The 20,459-nt window shown below is 41.8% G+C and overlaps 1 protein-coding gene across 7 annotated transcripts in view; it reads left to right on the top strand.

Moving 5' to 3' along the window:
* Positions 1–20,459, top strand: part of LOC124005234 (neurobeachin-like) — a 418,832-nt gene that overhangs the window by 76,654 nt on the left and 321,719 nt on the right. For all 7 annotated transcript variants that reach the window (XM_046314300.1, XM_046314299.1, XM_046314297.1 and 4 more), the window contains exons 5-7: positions 180–301; positions 13,267–13,393; positions 19,383–19,502. In XM_046314300.1, coding sequence (XP_046170256.1) covers positions 180–301; positions 13,267–13,393; positions 19,383–19,502 — 369 coding nt within the window. The remainder of the gene's footprint in view (positions 1–179; positions 302–13,266; positions 13,394–19,382; positions 19,503–20,459) is intronic.

Raw genomic sequence — 20,459 nt, 5'->3', positions numbered from 1 at the left:
TGTTTGTCTTCATAGTCATCCATCCACCATCTAAAGAACAATCACACGACAGCTGTATGTTTGTAACTGTATTTGTTTCAGAGATAGAGCTTCCTCTGGAGTCTATGAAAAGTCTCTATTTCTTTCTTTCTCTCTTTCTCTCTTTCTCTCTTTCTCTCTTTCTCTCTTTCTCTCTACAGGCCATAGCGCTGCCTCCCATTGCTAAGTGGCCTTACCAGAACGGCTTCACTCTCAACACCTGGTTCAGAATGGACCCTTTAAACAACATCAATGTAGACAAAGACAAACCATATCTCTACTGGTGAGTAGTTCATATAAACCATATCTCTACTGGTGAGTAGTTCATATAAACCATATCTCTACTGGTGAGAACAACATATAAACCATATCTCTACTGGTGAGAACAACATATAAACCATATCTCTACTGGTGAGTACAACATATAAACCATATCTCTACTGGTGAGTAGTTCATATAAACCATATCTCTACTGGTGAGTAGTTCATATAAACCATATCTCTACTGGTGAGTAGTTCATATAAACCATATCTCTACTGGTGAGTAGTTCATATAAACCATATCTCTACTGGTGAGTAGTTCATATAAACCATATCTCTACTGGTGAGAACAACATATAAACCATATCTCTACTGGTGAGTACAACATATAAACCATATCTCTACTGGTGAGAACAACATATAAACCATATCTCTACTGGTGAGTAGTTCATATAAACCATATCTCTACTGGTGAGTAGTTCATATAAACCATATATCTACTGGTGAGAACAACATATAAACCATATCTCTACTGGTGAGAACAACATATAAACCATATCTCTACTGGTGAGTAGTTCATATAAACCATATCTCTACTGGTGAGTAGTTCATATAAACCATATCTCTACTGGTGAGTAGTTCATATAAACCATATCTCTACTGGTGAGAACAACATATAAACCATATTTCTACTGGTGAGAACAACATATAAACCATATCTCTACTGGTGAGTAGTATATATAAACCATATCTCTACTGGTGAGTAGTTCATATAAACCATATCTCTACTGGTGAGTACAACATATAAACCATATCTCTACTGGTGAGTACAACATATAAACCATATTTCTACTGGTGAGTAGTTCATATAAACCACATCTCTACTGGTGAGTACAACATATAAACCATATCTCTACTGGTGAGAACAACATATAAACCATATCTCTACTGGTGAGTAGTTCATATAAACCATATCTCTACTGGTGAGTAGTTCATATAAACCATATCTCTACTGGTGAGTAGTTCATATAAACCATATCTCTACTGGTGAGAACAACATATAAACCATATCTCTACTGGTGAGAACAACATATAAACCATATCTCTACTGGTGAGTAGTTCATATAAACCATATCTCTACTGGTGAGTAGTTCATATAAACCATATCTCTACTGGTGAGTAGTTCATATAAACCATATCTCTACTGGTGAGTAGTTCATATAAACCATATCTCTACTGGTGAGTAGTTCATATAAACCATATCTCTACTGGTGAGTAGTTCATATAAACCATATCTCTACTGGTGAGAACAACATATAAACCATATCTCTACTGGTGAGAACAACATATAAACCATATCTCTACTGGTGAGTAGTTCATATAAACCATATCTCTACTGGTGAGTAGTTCATATAAACCATATCTCTACTGGTGAGTAATTCATATAAACCATATCTCTACTGGTGAGAACAACATATTTAACCATATCTCTACTGGTGAGTAGTTCATATAAACCATATATCTACTGGTGAGTAGTTCATATAAACCATATTTCTACTGGTGAATACAACATATAAACCATATCTCTACTGGTGAGAACAACATATAAACCATATTTCTACTGGTGAGAACAACATATAAACCATATCTCTACTGGTGAGTAGTTCATATAAACCATATCTCTACTGGTGAGTAGTTCATATAAACCATATCTCTACTGGTGAGTGTTCAGGTGAGTAGTTCATATAAACCATATCTCTACTGGTGAGAACAACATATAAACCATATCTCTACTGGTGAGTACAACATATAAACCATATCTCTACTGGTGAGAACAACATATAAACCATATCTCTACTGGTGAGTAGTTCATATAAACCATATCTCTACTGGTGAGTAGTTCATATAAACCATATATCTACTGGTGAGAACAACATATAAACCATATCTCTACTGGTGAGAACAACATATAAACCATATCTCTACTGGTGAGTAGTTCATATAAACCATATCTCTACTGGTGAGTAGTTCATATAAACCATATCTCTACTGGTGATAAACCATATCTCTACTGGTGAGAACAACATATAAACCATATTTCTACTGGTGAGAACAACATATAAACCATATCTCTACTGGTGAGTAGTATATATAAACCATATCTCTACTGGTGAGTAGTTCATATAAACCATATCTCTACTGGTGAGTACAACATATAAACCATATCTCTACTGGTGAGTACAACATATAAACCATATCTCTACTGGTGAGTAGTTCATATAAACCATATCTCTACTGGTGAGTAGTTCAACATATAAACCATATCTCTACTGGTGAGAACAACATATAAACCATATCTCTACTGGTGAGTAGTTCATATAAACCATATCTCTACTGGTGAGTAGTTCATATAAACCATATCTCTACTGGTGAGTAGTTCATATAAACCATATCTCTACTGGTGAGTAGTTCAACATATAAACCATATCTCTACTGGTGAGAACAACATATAAACCATATCTCTACTGGTGAGTAGTTCATATAAACCATATCTCTACTGGTGAGTAGTTCATATAAACCATATCTCTACTGGTGAGTAGTTCATATAAACCATATCTCTACTGGTGAGTACCATATAAACCATATCTCTACTGGTGAGTAGTTCATATAAACCATATCTCTACTGGTGAGTAGTTCATATAAACCATATCTCTACTGGTGAGAACAACATATAAACCATATCTCTACTGGTGAGAACAACATATAAACCATATCTCTACTGGTGAGTAGTTCATATAAACCATATCTCTACTGGTGAGTAGTTCATATAAACCATATCTCTACTGGTGAGTAATTCATATAAACCATATCTCTACTGGTGAGAACAACATATTTAACCATATCTCTACTGGTGAGTAGTTCATATAAACCATATATCTACTGGTGAGTAGTTCATATAAACCATATTTCTACTGGTGAATACAACATATAAACCATATCTCTACTGGTGAGAACAACATATAAACCATATTTCTACTGGTGAGAACAACATATAAACCATATCTCTACTGGTGAGTAGTTCATATAAACCATATCTCTACTGGTGAGTAGTTCATATAAACCATATCTCTACTGGTGAGAACAACATATAAACCATATCTCTACTGGTGAGTAGTTCATATAAACCATATCTCTACTGGTGAGTAGTTCATATAAACCATATATCTACTGGTGAGTAGTTCATATAAACCATATCTCTACTGGTGAGAACAACATATAAACCATATCTCTACTGGTGAGAACAACATATAAACCATATCTCTACTGGTGAGTAGTTCATATAAACCATATCTCTACTGGTGAGTAATTCATATAAACCATATCTCTACTGGTGAGAACAACATATAAACCATATTTCTACTGGTGAGAACAACATATAAACCATATCTCTACTGGTGAGAACAACATATAAACCATATCTCTACTGGTGAGTAGTTCATATAAACCATATCTCTACTGGTGAGAACAACATATAAACCATATCTCTACTGGTGAGAACAACATATAAACCATATCTCTACTGGTGAGTAGTTCATATAAACCATATATCTACTGGTGAGAAGTTCATATAAACCATATCTCTACTGGTGAGTAGTTCATATAAACCATATTTCTACTGGTGAATACAACATATAAACCATATCTCTACTGGTGAGAACAACATATAAACCATATCTCTACTGGTGAGTAGTTCATATAAACCATATCTCTACTGGTGAGTAGTTCATATAAACCATATCTCTACTGGTGAGAACAACATATAAACCATATCTCTACTGGTGAGTAGTTCATATAAACCATATCTCTACTGGTGAGTAGTTCATATAAACCATATCTCTACTGGTGAGAACAACATATAAACCATATCTCTACTGGTGAGTAGTTCATATAAACCATATCTCTACTGGTGAGTAGTTCATATAAACCATATATCTACTGGTGAGTAGTTCATATAAACCATATCTCTACTGGTGAGAACAACATATAAACCATATCTCTACTGGTGAGAACAACATATAAACCATATCTCTACTGGTGAGTAGTTCATATAAACCATATCTCTACTGGTGAGTAATTCATATAAACCATATCTCTACTGGTGAGAACAACATATAAACCATATTTCTACTGGTGAGAACAACATATAAACCATATCTCTACTGGTGAGAACAACATATAAACCATATCTCTACTGGTGAGTAGTTCATATAAACCATATCTCTACTGGTGAGAACAACATATAAACCATATCTCTACTGGTGAGAACAACATATAAACCATATCTCTACTGGTGAGTAGTTCATATAAACCATATATCTACTGGTGAGTAGTTCATATAAACCATATCTCTACTGGTGAGTAGTTCATATAAACCATATTTCTACTGGTGAATACAACATATAAACCATATCTCTACTGGTGAGAACAACATATAAACCATATCTCTACTGGTGAGTAGTTCATATAAACCATATCTCTACTGGTGAGTAGTTCATATAAACCATATCTCTACTGGTGAGAACAACATATAAACCATATCTCTACTGGTGAGTAGTTCATATAAACCATATCTCTACTGGTGAGTAGTTCATATAAACCATATCTCTACTGGTGAGTAGTTCATATAAACCATATTTCTACTGGTGAGAACAACATATAAACCATATCTCTACTGGTGAGTAGTTCATATAAACCATATCTCTACTGGTGAGTAGTTCATATAAACCATATCTCTACTGGTGAGAACAACATATAAACCATATCTCTACTGGTGAGAACAACATATAAACCATATCTCTACTGGTGAGTAGTTCATATAAACCATATCTCTACTGGTGAGAACAACATATAAACCATATTTCTACTGGTGAGAACAACATATAAACCATATCTCTACTGGTGAGAACAACATATAAACCATATCTCTACTGGTGAGTAGTTCATATAAACCATATCTCTACTGGTGAGTAGAACATATAAACCATATCTCTACTGGTGAGAACAACATATAAACCATATTTCTACTGGTGAATACAACATATAAACCATATCTCTACTGGTGAGAACAACATATAAACCATATTTCTACTGGTGAATACAACATATAAACCATATCTCTACTGGTGAGAACAACATATAAACCATATTTCTACTGGTGAATACAACATATAAACCATATCTCTACTGGTGAGTAGTTCATATAAACCATATCTCTACTGGTGAGAACAACATATAAACCATATTTCTACTGGTGAATACAACATATAAACCATATCTCTACTGGTGAGTAGTTCATATAAACCATATCTCTACTGGTGAGTAGTTCATATAAACCATATCTCTACTGGTGAGAACAACATATAAACCATATCTCTACTGGTGAGAACAACATATAAACCATATTTCTACTGGTGAATACAACATATAAACCATATCTCTACTGGTGAGAACAACATATAAACCATATTTCTACTGGTGAATACAACATATAAACGATATCTCTACTGGTGAGAACAACATATAAACCATATTTCTACTGGTGAATACAACATATAAACCATATCTCTACTGGTGAGTAGTTCATATAAACCATATCTCTACTGGTGAGAACAACATATAAACCATATCTCTACTGGTGAATACAACATATAAACCATATCTCTACTGGTGAGTAGTTCATATAAACCATATCTCTACTGGTGAGTAGTTCATATAAACCATATCTCTACTGGTGAGAACAACATATAAACCATATCTCTACTGGTGAGAACAACATATAACATATATAAACTATCTGGTGAGTAGTTCATATAAACCATATCTCTACTGGTGAGTAGTTCATATAAACCATATCTCTACTGGTGAGTAGTTCATATAAACCATATCTCTACTGGTGAGTAGTTCATATAAACCATATCTCTACTGGTGAGTACAACATATAAACCATATCTCTACTGGTGAGTAGTACAACATATAAACCATATCTCTACTGGTGAGTAGTTCATATAAACCATATCTCTACTGGTGAGTAGTTCATATAAACCATATCTCTACTGGTGAGAACAACATATAAACCATATTTCTACTGGTGAGTACAACATATAAACCATATCTCTACTGGTGAGAACAACATACAAACCATATCTCTACTGGTGAGAACAACATATAAACCATATCTCTACTGGTGAGTAGTTCATATAAACCATATCTCTACTGGTGAGAACAACATATAAACCATATCTCTACTGGTGAGTAGTTCATATAAACCATATTTCTACTGGTGAGAACAACATATAAACCATATCTCTACTGGTGAGAACAACATATAAACCATATCTCTACTGGTGAGAACAACATATAAACCATATCTCTACTGGTGAGTAGTTCATATAAACCATATATCTACTGGTTAGTAGTTCATATAAACCATATTTCTACTGGTGAGTAGTTCATATAAACCATATCTCTACTGGTGAGAACAACATATAAACCATATCTCTACTGGTGAGAACAACATATAAACCATATCTCTACTGGTGAGTACAACATATAAACCATATCTCTACTGGTGAGTAGTATATATAAACCATATCTCTACTGGTGAGTACAATATAAACCATATTTCTACTGGTGAGTACAACATATAAACCATATTTCTACTGGTGAGAACAACATATAAACCATATTTCTACTGGTGAGTACAACATATAAACCATATTTCTACTGGTGAGTACAACATATAAACCATATCTCTACTGGTGAGAACAACATATAAACCATATCTCTACTGGTGAGAACAACATATAAACCATATTTCTACTGGTGAGAACAACATATAAACCATATCTCTACTGGTGAATACAACATATAAACCATATCTCTACTGGTGAGAACAACATATAAACCATATCTCTACTGGTGAGTAGTATATATAAACCATATCTCTACTGGTGAGTAGTATATATAAACCATATCTCTACTGGTGAGTACAACATATAAACCATATCTCTACTGGTGAGTAGTTCATATAAACCATATCTCTACTGGTGAGAACAACATATAAACCATATCTCTACTGGTGAGTAGTATATATAAACCATATCTCTACTGGTGAGTACAACATATAAACCATATCTCTACTGGTGAGTAGTTCATATAAACCATATCTCTACTGGTGAGAACAACATATAAACCATATCTCTACTGGTGAGTAGTTCATATAAACCATATCTCTACTGGTGAGTAGTTCATATAAACCATATATCTACTGGTTAGTAGTTCATATAAACCATATCTCTACTGGTGAGAACAACATATAAACCATATCTCTACTGGTGAGTAGTTCATATAAACCATATCTCTACTGGTGAGAACAACATATAAACCATATCTCTACTGGTGAGTAGTTCATATAAACCATATCTCTACTGGTGAGAACAACATATAATCCATATCTCTACTGGTGAGTAGTTCATATAAACCATATCTCTACTGGTGAGAACAACATATAAACCATATCTCTACTGGTGAGAACAACATATAAACCATATCTCTACTGGTGAGTAGTATATATAAACCATATCTCTACTGGTGAGAACAACATATAAACCATATCTCTACTGGTGAGAACAACATATAAACCATATTTCTACTGGTGAGAACAACATATAAACCATATCTCTACTGGTGAGTAGTTCATATAAACCATATCTCTACTGGTGAGTAGTTCATATAAACCATATCTCTACTGGTGAGTAGTTCATATAAACCATATCTCTACTGGTGAGTAGTATATGTAAACCATATCTCTACTGGTGAGTAGTTCATATAAACCATATCTCTACTGGTGAGTAGTATATATAAACCATATCTCTACTGGTGAGAACAACATATAAACCATATCTCTACTGGTGAGTACAACATATAAACCATATATCTAATGGTGAGTAGTTCATATAAACCATATCTCTACTGGTGAGTAGTATATATAAACCATATCTCTACTGGTGAGTAGTTCATATAAACCATATCTCTACTGGTGAGTAGTATATATAAACCATATCTCTACTGGTGAGAACAACATATAAACCATATTTCTACTGGTGAGAACAACATATAAACCATATCTCTACTGGTGAGTAGTTCATATAAACCATATCTCTACTGGTGAGTAGTTCATATAAACCATATATCTACTGGTGAGAACAACATATAAACCATATCTCTACTGGTGAGAACAACATATAAACCATATTTCTACTGGTGAGAACAACATATAAACCATATCTCTACTGGTGAGTAGTATATATAAACCATATCTCTACTGGTGAGTAGTTCATATAAACCATATCTCTACTGGTGAGAACAACATATAAACCATATCTCTACTGGTGAGTAGTTCCCCACTTGTTGCACTGACCCACTGTGCAAAAACTGGTTCAATCGTTTGTACATCATTTCAACAAAACAATTCAATGTGATGACTTTGAATCAACATCGAAAACTGATTGGATTTGCAAAAAGTAATTAATGTAAGAGAATTTCATATTTTTTTCCAACCAAATTTGAACCAAAATCCAAAGATTTTTGTTATTGTTGAATTCAGTTAGTTGACCACTCAAATGTAAATCAAAACTAGATGTTGAACTGACGTTTGCCCAGTGGGGACCCAGTAACTTTAGTGTTTGACCTCTGACCTTCCTTCTAAATTAGTAAACAGATTATGACCACAAGTTGTATTTCATTTAATCCACTTTTCAAGGTTTAAAGTTTATAAGCAGCTCTGTCTGAGGACTCCCTTCCTCCTGATGATGTAGTACAGTATAAAGGAGGAATGAGTTCTGATTAGGGTGATTAAAACCAGCCCAGGTCTGAACTGTGGAGGCTGGTACAAGCTTGTGTGTGTGTGTGTGTGTGTGTGTGTGTGTGTGTGTGTGTGTGTGTGTGTGTGTGTGTGTGTGTGTGTGTGTGTGTGTGTGTGTGTGTGTGAGTGTGTGTGTGTGTGTGTGTGTGTGTGTGTGTGTGTGAGGCTGGGATCAGAGGGAGGTACAGAGACAGGGTATATGGGCTGTACGGGGGAGGAACAATGGTAACGACTATTAATGTAGACTAATGTCTGGCCACCACAGTCCACGTCTGGTGGTGCATTGTGGGTAATTAACAGAGAGATCAATAGCCTCAAGAGAAGAGATTATCAACCACTACTCCAAATAGATAGGGAGAGGAGGAGAGGAGCAGAGGAGAGGAGAGTAGAGGACTGGAGATGGGTATAAGGAGGGGAGGGATGAGATGAAAGGGAGAGGAGAGTAGTGGAGAGGAACAGCCTGGAACAATGAGAGAGGGAATGGGAGAGAATGTGAGAGGCAGTGGGAGATAATGTGAGAGGGAGTGGGAGAGAATGTGAGAGGGAGTGGGAGAGAATGTGAGAGGGAGTGGGAGAGAATGTGAGAGGGAGTGGGAGAGAATGGGAGAGGGAGTGGGAGAGAATGTGAGAGGGAGTGGGAGAGAATGGGAGAGGGAGTGGGAGAGAATGTGAGAGGGAGTGGGAGAGAATGTGAGAGGGAGTGGGAGAGAATGTGAGAGGGAGTGGGAGAGAATGTGAGAGGGAGTGGAAGAGAATGTGAGAGGGAGTGGGAGAGAATGGAAGAGGGAGTGGGAGAGAATGGAAGAGGGAGTGGGAGAGAATGTGAGAGGGAGTGGGAGAGAATGTGAGAGGGAGTGGGAGAGAATGTGAGAGGGAGTGGAAGAGAATGGGAGAGGGAGTGGGAGAGAATGTGAGAGGGAGTGGGAGAGAATGTGAGAGGGAGTGGGAGAGTATGTGAGAGGGAGTGGGAGAGAATGGGAGAGGGAGTGGGAGAGAATGTGAGAGGGAGTGGGAGAGAATGTGAAGGGGAGTGGCAGAGAATGTGAAGGGGAGTGGCAAGAATGTGAAGGGGAGTGGGAGAGAATGGGAGAGGGAGTGGGAGAGAATGTGAGAGGGAGTGGGAGAGAATGTGAGAGGGAGTGGGAGAGAATGGGAGAGGGAGTGGGAGAGAATGGGAGAGGGAGTGGGAGAGAATGGGAGAGGGAGTGGTAGAGAATGTGAAGGGGAGTGGCAGAGAATGTGAGAGGGAGTGGCAGAGAATGTGAGAGGGAGTGGGAGAGAATGTGAGAGGGAGTGGGAGAGAATGTGAGAGGGAGTGGGAGAGAATGTGAGAGGGAGTGGGAGAGAATGTGAGAGGGAGTGGGAGAAAATGTGAGAGGGAGTGGGAGAAAATGTGAGAGGGAGTGGGAGAAAATGTGAGAGGGAGTGGGAGAAAATGTGAGAGGGAGTGGGAGAAAATGTGAGAGGGAGTGGGAGAAAATGTGAGAGGGAGGGGAGAGAATGTGAGAGGGAGAGGGAAATGTGAGAGGGAGTGGGAGAGAATGGGAGAGGGAGTGGGAGAGAATGGGAGAGGGAGTGGGAGAGAATGGGAGAGGGAGTGGGAGAGAATGGGAGAGGGAGTGGGAGAGAATGGGAGAGGGAGTGGGAGAGAATGGGAGAGGGAGTGGGAGAGAATGGGAGAGGGAGTGGGAGAGAATGTGAGAGGGAGTGACAGAGAATGTGAGAGGGAGTGACAGAGAATGTGAGAGGAAGTGGCAGAGAATGTGAGAGGGAGTGGCAGAGAATGTGAGAGGGAGTGGCAGAGAATGTGAAGGGGAGTGGCAGAGAATGTGAAGGGGAGTGGCAGAGAATGTGAAGGGGAGTGACAGAGAATGTGAAGGGGAGTGGCAGAGAATGTGAAGGGGAGTGACAGAGAATGTGAGAGGGAGTGGCAGAGAATGTGAGAGGGAGTGGCAGAGAATGTGAAGGGGAGTGACAGAGAATGTGAGAGGGAGTGGCAGAGAATGTGAGAGGGAGTGGCAGAGAATGTGAAGGGGAGTGACAGAGAATGTGAAGGGGAGTGGCAGAGAATGTGAAGGGGAGTGGCAGAGAATGGGAGAGGGAGTGGCAGAGAATGTGAAGGGGAGTGGCAGAGAATGTGAAGGGGAGTGGCAGAGAATGTGAAGGGGAGTGGGAGAGAATGTGAAGGGGAGTGGCAGAGAATGTGAAGGGGAGTGGCAGAGAATGGGAGAGGGAGTGGCAGAGAATGTGAAGGGGAGTGGCAGAGAATGGGAGAGGGAGTGGCAGAGAATGTGAAGGGGAGTGGGAGAGAATGGGAGAGGGAGTGGGAGAGAATGTGAGAGGGAGTGGGAGAGAATGTGAGAGGGAGTGGGAGAGAATGTGAGAGGGAGTGGGAGAGAATGTGAGAGGGAGTGCGAGAAAATGTGAGAGGGAGTGAGAGAAAATGTGAGAGGGAGTGCGAGAAAATGTGAGAGGGAGTGCGAGAGAATGTGAGAGGGAGTGGGAGAGAATGTGAGAGGGAGTGGGAGAGAATGTGAGAGGGAGTGGGAGAGAATGTGAGAGGGAGTGGGAGAGAATGTGAGAGGGAGTGGGAGAGTATTTGAGAGGGAGTGGGAGAGAATGTGAGAGGAAGTGGGAGAGAATGTGAGAGGGAGTGGGAGAGTATGTGAGAGGGAGTGGTAGAGAATGTGAGAGGGAGTGGGAGAGAATGTGAGAGGGAGTGGAGGGAGAGAGATGTGAGAGGGAGTGGGAGAGAATGTGAGAGGGAGTGGGAGAGTATGTGAGAGGGAGTGGGAGAGTATGTGAGAGGGAGTGGGAGAGAATGTGAGAGGGAGTGGGAGAGTATGTGAGAGGGAGTGGGAGAGTATGTGAGAGGGAGTGGGAGAGAATGTGAGAGGAAGTGGGAGAGAATGTGAGAGGAAGTGGGAGAGAATGTGAGAGGAAGTGGGAGAGAATGTGAGAGGGAGTGGGAGAGTATGTGAGAGGGAGTGGGAGAGTATGTGAGAGGGAGTGGGAGAGAATGTGAGAGGGAGTGGGAGAGTATGTGAGAGGGAGTGGGAGAGAATGTGAGGGGGAGTGGCAGAGAATGTGAGAGGAAGTGGGAGAGTATGTGAGAGGGAGTGGGAGAGAATGTGAGGGGGAGTGGCAGAGAATGTGAGAGGAAGTGGGAGAGAATGTGAGAGGGAGTGGGAGAGAATGTGAGAGGGAGTGGCAGAGAATGTGAGAGAATGTGAGTGGGCAGAGAATGTGAGAGGAAGTGGGAGAGAGAGGGAGAGGGAGTGGGAGAGTATGTGAGAGGAAGTGGGAGAGAATGTGAGAGGAAGTGGGAGAGAATGTGAGAGGAAGTGGGAGAGTATGTGAGAGGAAGTGGGAGAGAATGTGAGAGGAAGTGGGAGAGAATGTGAGAGGAAGTGGGAGAGTATGTGAGAGGAAGTGGGAGAGTATGTGAGAGGAAGTGGGAGAGAATGTGAGAGGAAGTGGGAGAGAATGTGAGAGGAAGTGGGAGAGAGAGGGAGAGGGAGTGGGAGAGTATGTGAGAGGAAGTGGGAGAGAATGTGAGAGGAAGTGGGAGAGAATGTGAGAGGAAGTGGGAGAGAATGTGAGAGGATGTGGGAGAGAATGTGAGAGGAAGTGGGAGAGAATGTGAGAGGAAGTGGGAGAGAATGTGAGAGGAAGTGGGAGAGAATGTGAGAGGAAGTGGGAGAGAATGTGAGAGGAAGTGGGAGAGAATGTGAGAGGAAGTGGGAGAGAATGTGAGAGGAAGTGGGAGAGAATGTGAGAGGAAGTGGGAGAGAGAGGGCGAAGTAAAGAGAGGAATGACCAGAGTGGGAAAGTACAAATTAATTAGTCAGCAACAGACACAATAGTTACTATCATTATCCTTCTGCTGTGGATTGTGTTTGGTTGACATAAAGCTGATAGATGCATGATAATCATTCCTTCAGTGAGAGAAATGCATTATTTTTCCTGAGTATCTACAATGTGAAACATCAAGTCTAGGGAGCCAATCTGAAATTAGAAATGTAATGTTCGCACCTCATAATTTTGATACCGTTTATTTTGCAGCTTTCGCACCAGTAAAGGAATCGGCTACTCTGCACATTTCGTGGGCAACTGTCTGATCGTGACATCGCTGAAGTCTAAAGGCAAAGGCTTCCAGCACTGTGTCAAATATGACTTTCAACCTAGGAAGGTAAGCGATTCTTTAAATCAAATTATATTGGTCACATACACATGGTTAGCAGGTGTTATTGCGAGTGTAGCGAAATGCTTGTGCTTCTAGTTCTGACAGTGTAGCAATATCAACAAGTAATCTAACAATTCCACAACAACTACCTAATACATACAAATCTAAGTAAAGGGATGAAAAAATAATGTGTACATGTAAATATATGGATGAGCAATGACAGAGTGGTATATGCAAGATGCAATAGATGTTATAGATACAGTATATACATGAGATGAGTAATGCAAGTTATGTAAACTTATGATTACTTCCGGCGCCGACAGAGATGGCCGCCTTGCTTCGCGTTCCTCGGAAACTATGCAGTTTTTTGTTTTTTTACGTGTTATTTTTTACATTAGTACCCCAGGTCATCTTAGGTTTCATTACATACAGTCGAGAAGAACTACTGAATATAAGATCAGCGTCAACTCACCATCAGTACGACCAAGAATATGTTTTCCGCGACGCGGATCCTGTGTTCTGCCTTACAAACAGGACAACGGAATGGATCGCATGCAGCGACCCAAGAAAACGACTCCGAAAAAGTGGGAAACAAGGCGGTCTTCTGGTCAGACTCAGAACACGGGCACATCGCGCACCACTCCCCAGCATTCTTCTTGCCAATGTCCAGTCTCTTGACAACAAGGTTGACGAAATCCGAGCAAGGGTGGCATTCCAGAGGGACATCAGAGACTGCAACGTTCTCTGCTTCACGGAAACATGGCTCACTGGGAAGACGCTATCCAATGCGGTGCAGCCAACGGGTTTCTCCACGCATCGCGCTGACAGAAACAAACATGTTTCTGGTAAGAAGAGTGGCGGGGGCGTATGCCTCATGACTAACGAGACATGGTGTGATGGAGGAAACATACAGGAACTCAAATCCTTCTGTTCACCTGATTTAGAATTCCTCACAATAAAATGTAGACCGCATTATCTTCCAAGAGAATTCTCTTCGATTATAATCACAGCCGTATATATCCCCCCCAAGCAGACACATCGATGGCTCTGAACGAACTTTATTTAACTCTTTGCAAACTGGAAACCATTTATCCGGAGGCTGCATTCATTGTAGCTGGGGATTTTAACAAAGCTAATCTGAAAACAAGACTCCCTAAATTTTATCAGCATATCGATTGCGCAACCAGGGGTGGTAAAACCTTGGATCATTGTTACTCTAACTTCCGCGACGCATATAAGGCCCTGCCCCGCCCCCCTTTAGGAAAAGCTGACCACGACTCCATTTTGCTGATCCCTGCCTACAGGCAGAAACTAAAACAAGAGGCTCCCACACTGAGGTCTGTCCAACGCTGTTCAGACCAAGCTGACTCCACACTCCAAGAGTGCTTCCATCACGTGGACTGGGACATGTTTCGTATTGCGTCACATAAAAATATTGACGAATATGCTGATTCGGTGTGCGAGTTCATTAGAACGTGCGTCGAAGATGTCGTTCCCATGGCAACGATAAAAACATTCCCTAACCAGAAACCGTGGATTGATGGCAGCATTCGCGTGAAACTGAAAGCGCGAACCACTGCTTTTAATCAGGGCAAGGTGTCTGGCAACATGACCGAATACAAACAGTGCAGCTATTCCCCCCGCAAGGCTATTAAACAAGCTAAGCGTCAGTACAGAGACAAAGTGGAATCTCAATTCAATGGCTCAGACACAAGAGGCATGTGGCAGGGTCTACAGTCAATCACGGACTACAAGAAGAAACCCAGCCCAGTCACGGACCAGGATGTCTTGCTCCCTGGCAGACTAAATAACTTTTTTGCCCGCTTTGAGGAAAATACAGTGCCACTGACACGGCCTGCAACGAAAACATGCGGTCTCTCCTTCACTGCAGCCGAGGTGAGTAAGACATTTAAACGTGTTAACCCTCGCAAGGCTGCAGGCCCAGACGGCATCCCCAGCCGCGCCCTCAGAGCATGCGCAGACCAGCTGGCCGGTGTGTTTACGGACATATTCAATCAATCCCTATACCAGTCTGCTGTTCCCACATGCTTCAAGAGGGCCACCATTGTTCCTGTTCCCAAGAAAGCTAAGGTAACTGAGCTAAACGACTACCGCCCCGTAGCACTCACTTCCGTCATCATGAAGTGCTTTGAGAGACTAGTCAAGGACCATATCACCTCCACCCTACCTGACACCCTAGACCCACTCCAATTTGCTTACCGCCCAAATAGGTCCACAGACGATGCAATCTCAACCACACTGCACACTGCCCTAACCCATCTGGACAAGAGGAATACCTATGTGAGAATGCTGTTCATCGACTACAGCTCGGCATTCAACACCATAGTACCCTCCAGCTCGTCATCAAGCTCGAGACCCTGGGTCTCGACCCCGCCCTGTGCAACTGGGTACTGGACTTCCTGACGGGCCACCCCCAGGTGGTGAGGGTAGGCAACAACATCTCCTCCCCGCTGATCCTCAACACGGGGCCCCACAAGGGTGCGTTCTGAGCCCTCTCCTGTACTCCCTGTTCACCCACGACTGCGTGGCCACGCACGCCTCCAACTCAATCATCAAGTTTGCGGACGACACAACAGTGGTAGGCTTGATTACCAACAACGACGAGACGGCCTACAGGGAGGAGGTGAGGGCCCTCGGAGTGTGGTGTCAGGAAAATAACCTCACACTCAACGTCAACAAAACTAAGGAGATGATTGTGGACTTCAGGAAACAGCAGAGGGAACACCCCCCTATCCACATCGATGGAACAGTAGTGGAGAGGGTAGCAAGTTTTAAGTTCCTCGGCATACACATCACAGACAAACTGAATTGGTCCACTCACACTGACAGCGTCGTGAAGAAGGCGCAGCAGCGCCTCTTCAACCTCAGTAGGCTGAAGAAATTCGGCTTGTCACCAAAAGCACTCACAAACTTCTACAGATGCACAATCGAGAGCATCCTGGTGGGCCGTATCACCGCCTGGTACGGCAACTGCTCCGCCCTCAACCGTAAGGCTCTCCAGAGGGTAGTGAGGTCTGCACAACGCATCACCGGGGGCAAACTACCTGCCCTCCAGGACACCTACACCACCCGATGTTACAGGAAGGCCATAAAGATCATCAAGGACATCAACCACCCGAACCACTGCCTGTTCACCCCGCTATCATCCAGAAGGCGTGGTCAGTACTGGTGCATCAAAGCTAGGACCGAGAGACTGAAAAACAGCTTCTATCTCAAGGCCATCAGACTGTTAAACAGCCACCACTAACATTGAGTGGCTGCTGCCAACACACTGTCATTGACACTGACCCAACTCCAGCCACTTTAATAATGGGAATTTATGGGAAATGATGTAAATATATCACTAGCCACTTTAAACAATGCTACCTTATATAATGTTACTTACCCTACATTATTCATCTCATATGCATACGTATATACTGTACTCTACATCATCGACTGCATCCTTATGTAATACATGTATCACTAGCCACTTTATAACTATGCCACTTTGTTTCATCTCATATGTATATACTGTACTCGATACCATCTACTGTATGCTGCTCTGTACCATCACTCATTCATATATCCTTATGTACATATTCTTTATCCCCTTACACTGTGTATAAGACAGTAGTTTTGGAATTGTTAGTTAGATTACTTGTTGGTTATCACTGCATTGTCGGAACTAGAAGCACAAGCATTTCGCTACACTCGCATTAACATCTGCTAACCATGTGTATGTGACAAATAAAATTTGATTTGATTTGATTTTAAACATCATTATTAAAGTGGCATTAATAAAGTGACTAGTGATCCATTTGTTAGTGGCCAATGATTTAAAGTCTGTATGTAGTCAGCAGCCTCTCTGTGTCAGTGATGGAAGAGAAAGAAGCTGTTTTTCAGTCTCTTGGTGCCAGCTTTGATGCACCTGTACTGACCTCGACTTCTGGATGATAGCGGGGTGAACAGGCAGTGGCTCGGGTGGTTGTTGTCCTTGATTATCTTTTTGACCTTCCGAGACATCGGGTGCTATAGGTGTTCTGAAGGGCAGGTAGTTTGCCCCCAGTGATGTGTTGTGCAGACCGCACCACCCTCTGGAGAGCCCTGCGGTTGTGGGTGGTGCAGTTGCCGTACCAGGCGGTTATACAGCCCGACAGGATGCTCTCAATTGTGCATCTGTAAAGGTTTGTGAGGGTTTTAGGTGACAAGCCATATTTCATCAGCCTCCTGCTTTGACGGATGGCACTGTGCTTGCTTAATTGTACCATCTCAAACCGATACCAGAACCAGGGACTTCTGCCTTGCAAACAGACATGACTGCCCTCCTCAAACGTTCTTAGCTCCTTGTTCCACCAAAAAGCCTGCAGTTCAGCCGGGCAAGTGGAAACTACAAGGGTGACCAGGTTTCATCTGTTACCCTGCTAGTGATCAATGAGCAATGGTCAGTGTGCTTATACCAGCCTACAGGTCACATAGCTGATGATCAGTAGAGTGCTTATGTAGCAGTGTGCAGGTCCCATATGTGAGTGATGGTGTGTTGAGGTGCTGCTCTATAGGACTGTATTGATCAGGTCAGTATGTTATGAATGAGGCCTCACCACCAGCTTGTTGCCATGTGGGTACGTTCAGGAAAACCGCTTAATGATCTCTGTGGTCATATGTATCAAGCGTTTTAGGCTGTGGTTACACAGCCACCCTACCCAAATCAGATTTTCTTTCTGTGCCCAATCTTTTTTTCTGACTGTCCACACTCAATGTGACCCCTATCAGATTTGCACATCCACACCGATGTAGCCCCTGAAGTAGCACACAGATGTAATGCTCATTTCCTGTCACTGTTCCTTTAAATATAAGGGTGGTGGTCATGGTTCAGCAGGTCTTGTGCAAAAAACCCACCTCAGAGCAAAAAAACAATCTGATCTGACTCTCCTCAGACCAGAGAGAGAGAGAGCATCATTACCTGTTCTGATTAACACTCCCACAGGGACCTCCTCACAGGAGCAGCTGGGTGTACAGTGAGATGAGATGAGAGTGTAGCGAGGGAGTGTAATGTATCTTGGGATGTCTGACACCCTACCTGTCTCTGTCCCAGTAGAGATAACAGGCTGGTTCAAGGCTCAAGGCTTCTGTCAGACAATTACAGCCTTCGGTTAAATAGCTGTCAGTAACCATGGTGTTTCTGACATGACAGCTTATTCTATACATAGTGCACTACTACAGTATGTACAGAATTATGTTTCCCCTCTTGTCCTCTCCTCTCTGCACCAGGTCAACGTTTCTAGTAGTGAAGTCATCAGTGATCATTAAAGTAGAGGGCGGACTTTGATCTAAAGATATCCTCAAATCAATGATCTGCTCTCCTGGTGATTAGAAGTGATCCTAAAGGGGGCATTGCCTCTTAATGGTCAACTGGAGTAATCTGATCCCCTCTGCCATAGTCATGTTAATGATGCGTCTAAATCCTGTTGATCTGCAGTAGATCAACATAGTGAGGGTTGCAGCTGTAACTGCTTCATTTAAAGCCTTACATTGAGATGATCCGTGTACAGGTTCGATTTTCGTATGTATCAGAGAAACTGTATGGTCAGGATTACTGTGTTGTCTATACCATGCAGACTGTATGGATAACTGTATGGTTTGTAATACTGTGTTATCTATGCTATGCAGTAGGCCTGTGTAATAATGCAATATGTATGAGATCAGAGCTACTGAATCACATGATCCTATTTGTTCTCTAGATGACCTGGGTGACTGCAATGCAAACACTATAGGCTGTGTTTAAAACCCTGTTCATACAGTGGGACTGAATGGGTTGTCGTTTCTAGTGCATCCACTCTCTCTCTCTCTCTCTCTCTCTCTCTCTCTCTCTCTCTCTCTCTCTCTCTCTCTCTCTCTCTCTCTCTCTCTCTCTCTCTCTCTCTCTCTCTCTCTCTCTCTCTCTTTCTCTTTCTTTCTTTCTTTCTTTCTCTCTCTCTCTCTCTCTCTCTTTCAGTGGTACATGATCAGCATCGTGCATATCTACAACCGCTGGAGGAACAGTGAGATCCGTTGCTATGTCAATGGCCAGTTGGTCTCCTATGGCGACATGGCCTGGCACGTCAACACCAACGATGTGAGAATGCGCCTCATTGCTGGTTGATTGATGCTTGATTGATTGATTGACTGACTCTCCTGTCACTGTTCCTTCCTGTAGTGATCCCTCTGCAAGGTCATGTTCAGTAAGGCACACAGGCACATTTTGAACAGTTATGAAAAAAAATGATTGGACAAGTGGAGCAATTACCTGTTTCACTCTGTTTTCTTCCCCACTTCCCCACTGAGCTGCGTTTTCAAAGCTCCTATTTGCATAACCATTTCAGGGAGATGTTTGAAGAGAGGAAGATGGTAGAAGAAGAGACAGGAAGGGAGGACCACAAAGGCTGCTATCTACAGAGTTAGGGAGGGATGGGGTGTGCGTGGTGTATATTATTATAACACACTTCAACAAGGCAGGGGTTACAGGTATAGGTTTACAGGTATAGGTTTACAGGTATAGGTTTACAGGTATAGGTTTACAGGTATAGGTTTACAGGTATAGGTTTACAGGTATATGTTTACAGGTATAGGTTTAGAGGTATAGGTTTACAGGTATAGGTTTACAAGGACAGACACACACAGGGCTCTGGTCAAAGGTAGTGCACTAAATAGGGAATAGAGTAGGGAATAGAGTTCCATTTAGGATGCAGCCCTAAGTGTCCCTCTCTGAGTGACAATCTATTAGAGGCCCTGTGAATCATGCACTCTCATAGTTATCCTATTTGCCCATTCTAAAGCTGTCTTTTTTGGGGGTCTGTTAATTGCTCTGCTCCTCAGCTGTGTTTGATGTTTGAATGATGCTTCCCCTGTCCGAGTCTGCTGGGGCTGTTAAAGGACATGGCCCAATCCTCTCATCTCTGACTCAGTGTCCCTATAATGGCCCTAACCATTTCCCAGAGACAGATACAGTACCAGCCATTGTCCTGTTGAAAAAACTAATTCTAGTCCCACTAAGCACAAACCAGACGGAATGACATATCACTGCAAAATGCTG

Source organism: Oncorhynchus gorbuscha, linkage group LG19 (genome assembly GCF_021184085.1).
Source record: "Oncorhynchus gorbuscha isolate QuinsamMale2020 ecotype Even-year linkage group LG19, OgorEven_v1.0, whole genome shotgun sequence".
In the NCBI taxonomy this organism is placed as follows: domain Eukaryota; kingdom Metazoa; phylum Chordata; class Actinopteri; order Salmoniformes; family Salmonidae; genus Oncorhynchus; species Oncorhynchus gorbuscha.
The sequence above is the reverse complement of the archived record's forward strand: the minus strand, read 5'-3'. Positions and strand labels throughout refer to the sequence as shown.